The sequence below is a fragment of the Tetrao urogallus genome (assembly GCF_951394365.1).
Source record: "Tetrao urogallus genome assembly, chromosome: 3".
Classification (NCBI taxonomy): Eukaryota; Metazoa; Chordata; class Aves; order Galliformes; family Phasianidae; genus Tetrao; species Tetrao urogallus.
Genome location: NC_136815.1, coordinates 51,306,270 through 51,319,692, shown reverse-complemented (window position 1 = coordinate 51,319,692; position 13,423 = coordinate 51,306,270). Strand labels below are relative to the sequence as shown.

The 13,423-nt window shown below is 41.9% G+C and overlaps 1 protein-coding gene across 1 annotated transcript; it reads right to left on the bottom strand.

The window, feature by feature from the left end:
* Nucleotides 1-250: 250 nt before the first annotated feature.
* On the bottom strand, nt 251-11,987 carry SEH1L (SEH1 like nucleoporin; the record flags this gene model as incomplete). The annotated part of the gene is made up of 9 exons (XM_079533206.1): nt 251-440; nt 3,935-4,085; nt 4,792-4,949; nt 5,246-5,386; nt 6,780-6,878; nt 7,812-8,023; nt 9,362-9,508; nt 10,256-10,306; nt 11,877-11,987. The coding sequence occupies 9 exons, from the start codon at nt 11,985-11,987 to the stop codon at nt 251-253; spliced, it is 1,260 nt and encodes a 419-aa protein (XP_079389332.1).
* Between the last annotated feature and the right edge of the window lie 1,436 nt (nt 11,988-13,423).

The following is a 13,423-nucleotide window of genomic DNA, read 5'->3' as shown; positions in this document are numbered from 1 at the left end:
GCTACTCCATTAGCAGCTCATGGCTCACGTTTGCATGTGTTGCCCCAGTTGAAAGCCTACCGATTAACATGTTCCTTTGATGCACACAAATGACTGTTCCAAATATTGCAGTTTGTTTTGCAAAACATGCATGAAGACCCCAAATTTTTTAAAATCTTCTGTAGGAGAGAAGGAACACACAAGCAGCCAGAAATGGAAGCATTCACAACCATCAGCATAAGGCCCTTCAACGTTTATTCAAAGTAACATGTTAAACCCCTTCATTCTCAGGTAATAGATTAAGAGGCCGAGATACACATCGTCTGCGAGGGTGAGGATACTGGAGGTTGGCAGTGTCAGCATCGCAAGAGTGCTCTATCAGAGGAGGAGGAGGAAGGAGCTGGGCATGACTGGACCATCTCGATCCAGCCCGTGGGGAATCCAGAGGGGGAAAGAAATACCTGAAACAATTAAGACAGGAACAAAACACCAAAACAAAAACAAAAAAACAAAACAAAAACAAGAAAAAAGAGAAAGGCAGTAAATACAAGGAGAACCAAAGGGGAGAAAAGACATGCTGGAAAACAAAAAAAAAAAAAGCTTTAGTATATCCATGCCAAAACCAATAGAACATAATAGCAGAAATCAAGGCTTGTAATTCAAAACAAGACAAATCTGAAAACTGTCCTTTAAGGAAAAAAAGTTTTCCCCTGAAAATCATAGAAAGAATACTGTAATAATAATTGTAGTACCCATCTTGCAGAATGAACAAACTGCTTTGGAAATCAAAAGAATTTCATAACACAGCTATGAACACGCTTTCACTCTCCCAGAATTCCTGTGATGTTAACAGCTTTCAGCAACGCTCCATTTGCGACACAAGTTATACATTAAAAAACCATGTACGTACATTTTCTGCATATGCATCTAACTCAGATGAACTTCGCGGGACTTCCAGAATAGACATAAAAACATTGTATAGCTTTTACAATAGTTTAAATTTAATAGTATACATTTACAGAGGATAACTGCTTTCAGCGAAGTACAATCTTTGTGTCTATTTACGTATTTCTGCAAAATACTCAGGATCAATTTCAGCTTTCTGGTGAATCCAGAACTCAGAATTACAGCACTCCATGTCATTTTTCTCCCATTTTTATTAGAACTTACCCGTAATATTTGTGTGTTTTAGTATAACTACATTAGATACCTACAGGTGTTATCTATATTGTTTACAGTTCTGTGGACTTGCCTAAAAGAACAGCTGTACACTTGTGAAATTATGGACAATCCACAACATGCTGCATTTTGGTTTCAACTTTCATATGGCTCAAACGTTTGCATTATTTAGGACAGTACGCTCAGAATTTTAGTTACGCATGGAATCATTGCCATAGGAACATACAAACACATCAGAAAACATATGCGTCCCAGTCAGGATGAAGCAAGCTTGACAGTACTTACAAAAAACATATTTTAAGTCATACTAAGTTATAAACGAATGATACCAAACTATCAAAAGCTACCATCTGTACAATTGTCAAAGCACAATTTTTCCTTTAAAACTAACAGTTGCATATATTACAAAGCAGTTACAAACTTGTGATGTTAAGGAATCTCAGTCAAGTGTTAAACACTATGAAATGTAAAACACAGCAGTTATCAAAACAATTTTAATGAAAGCTACTTTAATGGTCACTTCCCTCCTCCCATCCCAACCAAGGACAAGATTTTCAGTTTTGCTCAAGAACTGGCTCACTCAACAAGTTATTTTAAGAAACTGTTCTGATGGAAGTTTTTTTTCTTTTGATTTTTTTTTTTTTTTTTTTAAACAAAAAGCCTCTCCTAGTATTTTTTCTATCAGGAGTTTCAACAGTATCAAACTGTGTGGCCTAGTACAAAAAAAGTACACAACGTAGTTTAAAAAGGTTTTTTGAATAGCGTTTAGTAGTTAGCAGGCTGCTGGTGTCTTGGGAGAGGTCAAACGGCGTTGGGGAGGGGAAAAAGGAGTTCATTTTCCATTCCTGTGTGCATGCAACAAGCAGCAAAACATCAAAGTTACTCCAGTTAGCTTGGTATCAGCTCTGCTTTCTGTTAAAAAGGACATAATACAGATGGAGAAGGGAAATTGTATCACAAATCCAGACATATACAATTATATCAGCATAACAATATCACCCTGCCAACTCCTTTCCAACAATTCTGTATCATCCATTTTAAAACTATTTTGGCTGAGAACCCACTTTGGTGACCGTGTTTTAACAGTTTTCCAGAGATCCAGATGTACCTATGCCTTAGCTACCTTACATGTTTAAACGTATGAACACCAAAACGTCATGTTTGTGGTTACAGTCAAAGTAGATCGTGTAGCATACCAATTTAGTCAAATGTCAGTAAATAAATCTTTTTTAAAAATGTTAATGGCTAAAAAAAAAAGTTAGCAATTACATTTTTGCAGTTCATGCCAACATGATTAAAACAGAAAACGCGTTAAGTGCACCTTACTATGAATATGTCCCATCCTAGGACATATTCTTAAAATTCCACAGCCATAGACTTCATTCTGTAACCAAAAGTGAGTCCCAATATCTAAATTTCAAAACACAGACAATGGAGGAAGTCTAAAACAACAGTACAAGTTTCAGTTTCATGGTGGCTTCCTATCAACATAAAGGAGAGAACCACCACCATTGCGGTGGGGTACGGGTGTCTTTCTGGCAGTATGGCTTAGATAAGGAGATTATGGATCCACCCCCCGTACTGAAGAGGTATAAAATGGCCTGTATCTCCTTCCTGCAGGAGTCCAAATCACTTACAGCTACATAGCGTTTGATATCCCATGTCCAAGATGGGAATAATTCCAGCACTTTTTGCTACACAACAGGTAGCAATTGGAACCAGACGACCAACATAATTTTGGCTTCCTTTCTTTTTGAAGGCTTGTCCCATAATCACCTTTTGCTTTCCATTTATCTTGTGAGGAAATGTGAATGCCCTTCTCTCTTCAATGGAGCTATGGATTTGGAAGCCAGAACTGCCATCCTGAACTGCCAGAACGGCCCAGGGGTGGTAGAAAGGGGAATAGCAACACTCCAAAACCTATTCTAGTACTTCACAGATGAGCATTTTAAATTAAAAGAAAAATATTCGTATTGGTAGCTGTACATGGATGGAAATGAAGGCATCTGGGGAAAAACAAATAAAGCTGGCCAAATAACCTGGAAGTTTCTGCTGTGGAATTTGGTCACACCAAGCCCTTATACAGCACACATCCTGTAAAGCACTGTACTCACTTCACCTTACAAGTGCAGGACCCAGTAATTTCTAGAGTTTAGTGTACACAAATTAAAAACTGGTTTTGGTTAAGGCAGTTTAATTTACCTATTTAGTAGCAATTATTAAAGAATAAAAACAATTTAGAAAGCAGTAAGAATTCCATTTGAATAAGGAAGATTAAGAAAACCCAAAATTTTTACTCAAATGATGTTACACCTGCAAAAATGCAAGTAAAATGAACAAACACCAGCCTATGATTGTTGAAGTCCTATGCTATAAAGTATCTTTTCCTCCTTCCGTCCTGCTGCATTGTCCCAGTCAAAACCAGAATTTGTTGCTGGTATTTTTGCTAAACTTTTATACATGCATCTAAATGGCAGTTACAAAGCAGTATGATCAATTTTCTCCTGGTTCAAAACTACTTCAGGAAAGATTTTTTAAGAAAGCGAAAAGACTAAAAGTAAAAACCACTGCTACCATTGCTTATTTATAAGGTAATTCCTCTTACTACCAGCATAACAGACACAAACACAGAGCAAGGCCAGAACAGCTTGCAGGAGTATTCGTGCAATAAATGACACCACACTTTAAAAGAATACAAGACATGAAAACAAAGTGAAAAGAAGATTCAGAGAAGAAAGTATTTGCTGAGATCCAGTCTCTTTACCAGTTAGCCTACCTGCTGGCAGATGATCCATTTAGTGAATTCTGTAGGCTTGTATTGGCTGAACCTAGAGAGGCGTTAAAAATTCCCTGCTGGGAACTACCATTGACTGGACTCCCGTTACCTTTCAGTATACCAGTGCACTTCCAGTTGTCCATGTAATTAGCTGCAAATGTACGCAGATAGAAACTGTTAGTTTGGACTCTGAAACTCAGCTTTTGGTACAGTCATGATACTTCAACTGCTAGGCATCTGGTGTGAATTAGAATTGTACTTCAGCATCAACATATGTATTCTGAGTAGTTGAATATGTGGTCCTTTAGCTGCTTGGCGTTCTCTGCCTATCCATTATTTAAACCTCGGTTTTGTTCTGTAGTAAGAGTGGGTTTGCTTTGTCCTTAATAAAGTTTTAATAAAAAGCTGAGAAACTACTGAGAATGGATGAGGAAACTGCCACTGAGTTTTGTTGCTGCTTCTTGAAATTTAAACAGAAATATAAAAAAGCTCAAGGGGAAAAAAAAAGCCAGATTGCCTGAGTGCTGCTTTAACAGAATACAGTTTTTCTGGGTTTGGCAGCAGGCAAAGACAACAACTCCATACAAGTTAGTTCTAAATAGCGACAATTTTACACAGATGTGATCTGGTAAAACAAGAGATTTGAGATTACCAAATATAGTACAGTAACAACTATTTGCAGAAACTTCAATCAGTCCCATGTTCCAGCACCTTATTTCCTTTTTTTCTGAAATGTCAGTGCAAAAACCTGTCATTCACCGATCTAAAAACCTTTCACTCCAAAAATACTTCCTCCCATACATGCAGCGTAGCACAAAGCCGATGCGCTTCAAGCAGGAGACCCGCAGAGTTCTTACCCTTCCAAAGCCTAACACAGCCGTCATCGCCGGAGGAGGCCAGCACTGTGCCCGTGATGTTCCAGCTGACTCGCCACACCTGGGAATTGTGATTGTCAAACTGAGCCACGATATGAATTTCAAATTTTGTTAATCCTCCAGATGAAGTCAATTCTTTCCTGTTAAAGAGAGACGTGACAGTTTTGCACACAACTGCTCCAAGTTCTGGCTTGAACGCAACGACAAAAAGAGGTCTATATCCTTCTAGAAATGTACTTAGCTGTATAATAGATTAGAAGTATAAAGAGATATTCAGACAGAACTGATGTTTTGCTCACAATCTTATCATCTTAAAAAAACAGGCTGCTAAAATAAATTTAATTACATCCTTTGCATCTCAGATACTACTAAGAAAGACTCTACAGTATGTACCATATCATACTGAACAGTGTTGCAGTCTTGCTTTTAAGCTCACCTTAGAGGTTTTAGTGTGAAAATTCGTACGTCTTTGGTTGCCACAGCTAAGATGTGAAAGGATCTTCCCAGATTTGGAGCAAATGCAATATCATGCACAGGATCTGTGACTGTCATCAGAGCTTCTGCTTTTGCATATTTCCTGTAGGGTGTGAAAAATTAACCATTAGCGCCATAAACTGCCAGGGTCACTAATTATGTAAAGCAAACAGAACAGGGAAAAGAGGGATACTCAGGATACATGATGATGCAAAGCTGTAACTATTTTAACATAAATTACATTCCAACTAATAATTACAAGCTGATTTCTTCAGAAAGTGAATACAACAGATACATCAACTACTAGTATCATAACACTAAATGCAAGGGAACTGTTAAGTCATGGCCTGAACCACTAAATGATCACCTGGGGAAAGGACTGGGTTAGCTCTGGGAGCACAGGTGAAGGCAATTCAGCTGTGTGACTGGAAGGGGTGGAGCCTGGCTGCATCTCTCTTAGACCTCATTTAAGGGCTGACTGCCTCTAGGGAAGAATCTCTGATTGGATGTCTCTCCCTTGTGGAGTCTTCCCTACAAGCCTAGATCTTCAGAGGCAGGTGAGCACCTTTACTTTTCCTTTGAAGTACCATCCTATCCACGCTGGTTCCTTTGCTGTTACGCTCCTGTATCCCACTTCCACGCATTAATCTTTCTGATTGTAATACTAAATCACAGAACAAAGCACAGATTCCTGTACAAAGAACATTTCTGTCAATAGATAGAAGAAAACGTAAAAAATTCCTTCATTCACAAATCTGAAGAGGAATTTCTACTCCAGAAACTTAGTAAATAGCTTGTGCTTATAAGCAGGCTACTACCTGCCTCCTTTGCTGTACAGCAATATATTTCATTTTCTTATTTACCACAAGGTGAGTTGCAACAAATTTTCTGTGTTGTTAATGCACAAAGAACGTAGTGTGAAGTCAGGAATAAGCTCACAAAACACCTTGGAACCATTCACACAGCAGTCAAGCTGAATGAAACACAATCTGTCATCCACTAATTGAAAGTGGTTCTGCATGCATTTTCTGATTCTGAACTCCTAACTTAACTCCCAACTGCTACTGACTGGTAGTAACTCACAGGACTTTCTGTCACTGTAAATATGATCTTAGAACCATTTTTATTGTTACCTTGAACAAAACAGTTTCTAGTTCAGCCATAATTCAAACTTCCAACTTTAGTCCTACTGATTCCTTGTGCAAAACTAAGCACAGAACCTTTCAGAAGCATAAAAGCAACTCTCCCTTTAAAATGCCAGTAGGAATACTGGAATTTCGGTACTGAGATAGAACAAAATTATAAAAATCTGCCGTTTTCTTTGACGTTTGTTTGCATTTTGAGGTGTCTCTCCTGCCCAAAGTCTTGCAGACAAAAGTGAGGAGTATTATTTCCCACTCCTCTTCATGACTTCATGAGCAACAACAGGAATGAAATAGAAGGCCAGACATTCACAAGCTATTCTAAGATCCCACATATATTGTTATTTAGCATACCTGGTATTTTCATTGTATTCATAAATTTGAACTTTAGCCAATATATTTGGACTGTTGTCATCACTTCCTACAGCTATCATCGGAGAATGTGCTCTGGAGCTGGAAGTAAAAAGATGTGAATTCTGTTAATAATTATTTCACAAGCCATCTCCAAAATTTAAGACATATCTGTAAATAAAACAAAAAGGTTGCCTAGAAAGAAATACAAAGTGTTATTCATAGTTATCAGTACTACCTCAATTCTGTTGTCTTGAATGTCTACTTCATACAACAAATAAAGATAAAACACTAAGGAACGCAATTTGGCAATTTAGTTCAGGATGACACATGTTCCCAGACATCAGGATTAAATTCATTTAAGCATTTGCAGTGAAATATTTGCTTTAAGGAATATGGCACAATCTGCATCCAATGATTCTCAGTGACTGATTTAGGAGGGTTTCATTCGGGTTTTGGAAAGCCAATTACAAAAGGTAAGCATATATATGAGTACTAGTTTTTAAATCGACTTTTAACACAACTTCCTAGGGTGATGTAGAGATAAAGCCTGTACTCTGAACCTCTGGGACAGATCACTTATATATTCTTTAGGGTGGGGATAAACCAACCATCGCATTCCTCTGATCTCTTTCTGTCCAAGTAGATTAAATACATCACTGAGCCCCTGAAGATACAACTAAAGGAACAATACAACCCTTAGACTTTGTGTTAGCAAAGCCTGTGGTTCCTAGAATTGCCAAGGGTGTGTGTCCTTGTTAGAGTTGTCCAAATTATTACCTATTGTGACAACTTCCTGAAGCAAAAACATGGGAACGGTCTCTTTATAAACACTTTTCCTTAGGAAACTCAGGTAAGTTTTGTGGGACAAAAAAAGCACATTGCAGTTCTTGAGCTTGTTAATTACTGCTTGTAATTAAGTTTGGGAATACAACCTCATGGGACAAAAGACATTCTGTAACGCTTCCAGTACTAACTCTTCAGATCTTCTGCTTACACAGTTATAAGGCAACACCTATGGTTTTATTAACGTACCTAGAAGGATTCCACGAAATGCAACTGCAGCTTAGCTTACATGAGATTTCATGCTGCAGTGACCACTGACTGAGATTCATCACATCTGGGGCTTCATAAATCCTTACAACGCCATCTGCTGAGCAAGTTGCTAACATAAGACCCATATGCTTGGGAGCAAACTTCACATCTGTAACAGATGTCCTACTGTCTACCAGAGTGGTCCTCTTTACCTGCAAAAGAAAGGCAGAAATTCTTGGATGTCTCCATCAAAAATGCATTTTGTAATTTGTTGACTTTTTTCCCCTTGCCCAGAAGGCAGTGGAAGTCTGACAACACCACTTCATAGCATCATGTGTTTCTTTCATCCAGAACGAGAATAACTTTATATATAGACTCAATAGAAAAATGGACACTGCACTGCACACATTTGGAGCAGGGACACGCACACTGTGATATCAAAGTTTTGAGAACAGAAGTTGTTTTGATTACACTTCAGAAAGAAAGAAAAAAAAAAAGAACAGAAGCATAAAATACAAATGCATTGGCCACAGGCAGTTTGAATGTGTCCTCTTCATACACAGTGCTGACAGTATCAACTGCGATCCCTAACAACGCTGCTTTCTAATCTCAGTGCTACTGAAACTGACCATGAGGATTTCCCAACAGAAGTGTCTGAACAAGTACTTCTGAGAAGGGAATGGGAGAATACAGCAGACGTTTGATAGGAAAGTTATCTAGAGTGAAAAAGGACACGTTCCACGCTTTCTCTTTCTTGTCAAGAAAGCATGAGTTTGACCTGAAAACTACAGATCAGTACAGCCTCCTGCACATGAAGTCAGCTTCCATACCCCTCTGGATGCCACAGGTTCCAACAACCTGACTCTGCCCAGTCACACACTTAGAAAGCTTTAGTGGAAAGTAGAAAATTGCGGATAACTGAAGGCAGAATATAGTACCGGAGGAACAGTATACTGAGATCTATAAGATTGAGTGTCTGTAAAAAAAAATCTGTTTACATATAGAAATTCCCTCTGTGAAACACTATCCAGAAAATCTACTTCTGAGCAAAATGTTTTGTTCTCCGAACCTGAGCTACTGTCTCAAAGAGGAAAAAGAACGGCACAGGATAGTTTCAGATGAATAAAGCACAAAATACCTACAACTTCAGTTCTATCGTGTATGGGATTCAGGTTTGCAGAGGAACACCTAATTAAACCAATATTAAGTGACGCTTAACTGGCCTGAATGTTGCCATTTAGCTGTCTGTCCCAATGTCTTGAAAGTACTCCTATATTGGAACATTGCCACAAATTAACAAAACATAACAAAGTCAAGGACACTTCATATTAGAGAAGAAAATTCTGTTTCAGGAATAGCAAATATGTTGCAAACTCAGATGTCCAGTACATGGAATTTACAAGGACTTAATGTTCAGTCTTCTGTGTAATTCTGGAGTTCAAACAATTTAAAGCTTCAGCCCAATACAATAAGCAAACAAATCAATGAGGCACAGCAAATCTGTTTTTCTGGGCACATGTAAAAGCTAAATTTATATGTTAAAATCTTACCCAGTGACTCTGGCCTCGGAGTTTATCATTGGATTCTCCCACTATTTCTTCCCACACAGCTGCTGTTCTATCAAAAGAGCAGGAGGCCAGGACCTGCCCAAACTCAGGATGGGCCCACGTCACACGCCACACAGAGCCGCTGTGCGTCTGCAAGATAACACAAAGTGCAACAGTTCAGAAAAACACATGACTCCAAGGGAGCATGAAGGGTTTTCCATACACTTTTGTGACTTCCTGCTGTAAAGCAGAAGTAAGAGGTCTAAAGTATCACGCCTAGCATTTCTAGGTATTATTCATTACTGCTTTAAAATCCTAAGTTCCAAAAAAATAATTGCTAACTAAGATTCTGTCTTGACAGGAGATACAGCCCTGTTTTACATTTTCAACCATCACTATGCCCATTTCTAGCTCGCCTGTACTTTTCTAGAGCCTGTGTAGAGCATTACTTAGCTTGTCCTTCTTCAGAACAAACTCCTCTTTCATACCTGGTCACTGAACACCGCTTTTGCTAGAGAAAGGGAATATAAAAGCTTCACTTGCTCTCCCTTTTATAGGGATTACTGTACCGTGGTCCTGTTATATACAAGCTCCAGGATAAGTCAGAAGCTGAATGCACTAGTTAATTACTCTGATGAACTACAGACTCCATATATAGTTCTCAGAAAGGTTATGGGCGAAAAACACAGAGGTCAGTTACAATGTTGAAAAACCATTCCTATTCCTTTTTCTCCCCACAGCCAAGAAAATACAAACAAGAAAATATTCCATTAAAAGCAAAAGTACTGTTTTCCAACTCCTCAAGCACACACTACCGCTGTGTGAAAATATATCTCTACCAAAAAATAAAAGAGAGAGAAATAACAGTATCACTGTGTAATGACTATTAATACAAACCTTCCAGCTTGCAGTGCAATGCCAATCCCCATTTTCACTTTTGTCCCAGACCTATTGAAAAATCAGAAGACAATCATATAATTTGTATGTAAGTGCAACAGGTAGTAACAAAAAACACAGCCACTAAAAAAAGTCACTACTGAGTGTTTTCATCTGGAGAAATCTCCCTGGTGCAGTACTACACTATGATTAACTTTGAAAATATCCTTCTTACAGATATGGAGGACAGGCACATGCCTGCAAAATCCACCATCATGCGAAGTCTGTCATTTGTAAGCAACATATTACTTGCAAGGAAACAGATTATGGCCATGTTCAATACATTATATCCCAGGAGCAAATCACTTCGTTTTACTGCAGCAGACCGCAGTCTTCACCGTGGTACAAGCTCAGATGTGGTCCCCAAACCCTGATGTGGCTCCTGGCTATCACCTCGGACAGAATAGAAGAGTTCTGTTGGAGAGGACCTACAGAGATTGTGGAGTGTGACTGCAAGGCAGAGCAAGACAGCAGACAAAACAAATCTAGCATTACAAAGTGGGGTAAAAGATCTTTGCCGCTTCTAATATTTCTAACTTGATCTATGAACCACACACAAGTAACGTAGCCTCCCATTCTCAATTTATCAGCCTGATGTGAGGGAATCTTGTCAGCATGAAACGCTGCAACTGCTGTTCTGCAGGGCCCATTTGCTGAGAGTGGGATGTACATCAAATACAACATGGCTGTAAAGCTTCTTAAGAATCTCATGAAGAACTGTTGTAACTGGAAAGCTGCATTACATTGTCAAAGGTGTGGTTTCTAAGTTCTACCTAAATCTTGCTGTCTTTCTTATCAGGCTTCAAGTTTTATATTCTCGGTCTGATCAAAGGCTGTTGGCTTACTCCTTGGGGCTGGGTTGATTTTTCTTTTTTCCTGTTGCTGTTGGTTTTGTTTGTTTCTTTTGTTTGTGATCAGAAAGAAGCTGTATGCTTGTGTACTGGGTTCCCATGGCAGGGTTCTGGTACTGGGGTGCTGCAGGGCAGATTCTGTGAGCAGAGCCCAGCTGTGCCCCATGTCAGCTCAGAGCTCCAGCTGCTCCAACAGGGACCCACCGCTGCCAGAGCTGAGCCGTAAGTGATGCTGGGCGTGCTCTTGGAGAGCAGATTTTAGAAAGGGAAATAACACCATGGAGCAGCAGTGGGGAGAGGGGGGTGAGAGATGCGAGAGAACAGCACTGCAGGCACCAAGGTCAGTGCAGAAGGAGGGCAGGAAAAGCTCCAGGCAAGCAGCAGCAGCTCCCTGCAGCCCAGGAGAAGCCCACAAAGGAGCAGGCTGTCCCATTGCAGCCCGTGGGCACCGTGTGGAGCAGATCTGCCCGTGCAGCCACGGAGGAGCCCGCGGGGCAGCGGCGGATGAGGCCTGAAGGAGGCACAGCCCGTGGGTATTCACGCGGGAGCGGCCCGGGCCGGAGCTGCAGCCCATGAGGCCGCATAAGGGGAGCGCAGCCCCGCAGCACGGCGGTGCCGCAGCCGGGACTCGCGCAGGCTACTCGTGCGCCGCGGTTTCAGGCCCCGCCCGCCATGGCCGCGCCGTCCGCAGGCCGCGTGCGGCCGCCCGGCCCGCCTGGCGCCGCGCCCACCTTGACGCTCTGGTCGCTGGAGCAGGTGGCCATGCGCCGCCCGTGGAAATCGAAGGAGACATCGTGGATGAGGTCGCGGTGATCCGCCGCGATGCTACGCGCCACGAACATCGCGGCGCCGCCCGGCCGCCACGCTCCCTGCGCTGCGCGTGCTCGGCCACGCCCGCCCGCCGTCCGGAGGCGGGGCCTCGCGCGGGCTGCTGCGGCTCTCCGTCCTTTTCGGAAGGCTGAGGCGAGGCGGGCAGTTGCGCGGAAGTGCTCGGTTTGAGCCGGAGGTAGGCAGTGGCTAGAAAGGGTTCCCCCCTTCGTCTCTTTGTAAAGGCAGGTTTAAAGCGACCGTTTGCCGTCGCACCGTGAAGAACCGTCCGGCTGTGAGTGCCTGCCGCCGGCAGGGGGCGCCGTGTAGCCGCGGCGCGCTCCCTGCAGCGGGTCACGGGAACGCGTCCAGGCGGGTCCTGGGTGCTCTGGCACCCTCACTCTAAAGAAGTTCTTCCTCATGTCCTTGTGGGACTGTTTCCAAACTCTGTGCCAGTTTTTACCCTTCGCCCCTTGTCCTGTTGCTACGTACTGCCATGAGTGGCCCCACCCATTTGAGTTCCACACGAGGCACCCTATAAGCACTGATCAGACCCCCCCTCAGCCTTCACTTCTCCAGGCCGAACAGTCCCAGCTCTCTCAGCCTTTCCTCTTAAGGAGATGCTCCAGGCCTCCACCATTTTTGTCACCACCCACTGGGCTCCTTCCAGGAGATCCCTGCCCTTTTTTAACCAGGGAGCTCAGAACTGGACACAGGGCTCCAGATGTGTCCTCAGCAGGGCAGAACAGAGGAGGAGGACCACCTCCCTCAACCTGCTGGCCAGTCTCTTCTTAATGCCCAGGATCCCACTGGTCTTGGCCACCAGGGCGCACTGCTGGCTCATGGCCAACCTGCTGTCTGCCAGGACCCCCAGGTCCTCTGCAGAGCTCCTCCCCAGCAGGTCATCCCCTAACCTGTGGTGGCGCATGTAGTTGTTCCTCCCCAGATGTACGACTCTACTCTTGGCCTTGCTGAACCTCATCAGGTTCCTCCCTGCCTGTCTTTTCATCCTGTCCAGGTCTTGCTGAATGGTAGCACAGCCTTCTGGTGTGTCAGCCGCTCTTCCCAGCTTTCTGTATTTGCTGAAGGTAGTCTCAAGCACTTCATCCGGGTCACTGATGAAGAATTTGAACAAGGTGGGAATTAGATCACAATGGTGGTAATAACTAAAAGCAAATATGCTGGGTTTTTTTCCATTTCATCAGTCATTAATATTAGCATAGCGGGAGCAGGACAAAACTGTCAGATTCATAAATACAGCAGATGCGTTCCAGTCTGAAAAAGAGGCATTTGGATATTCTGGGAAATAAAACAATGCTTATTTATTATTTTTTTACTGGCAAGATCATCTCCTGGATTAAGAGTAAGTAAAATAAATTTTGTGGAATTAGATTAAATCTCCTCAGGAAGACTTCATACTCTATAAAATACATTAGTTATAAAAGGTAACAGGCCACATCAGAAAAGGGGT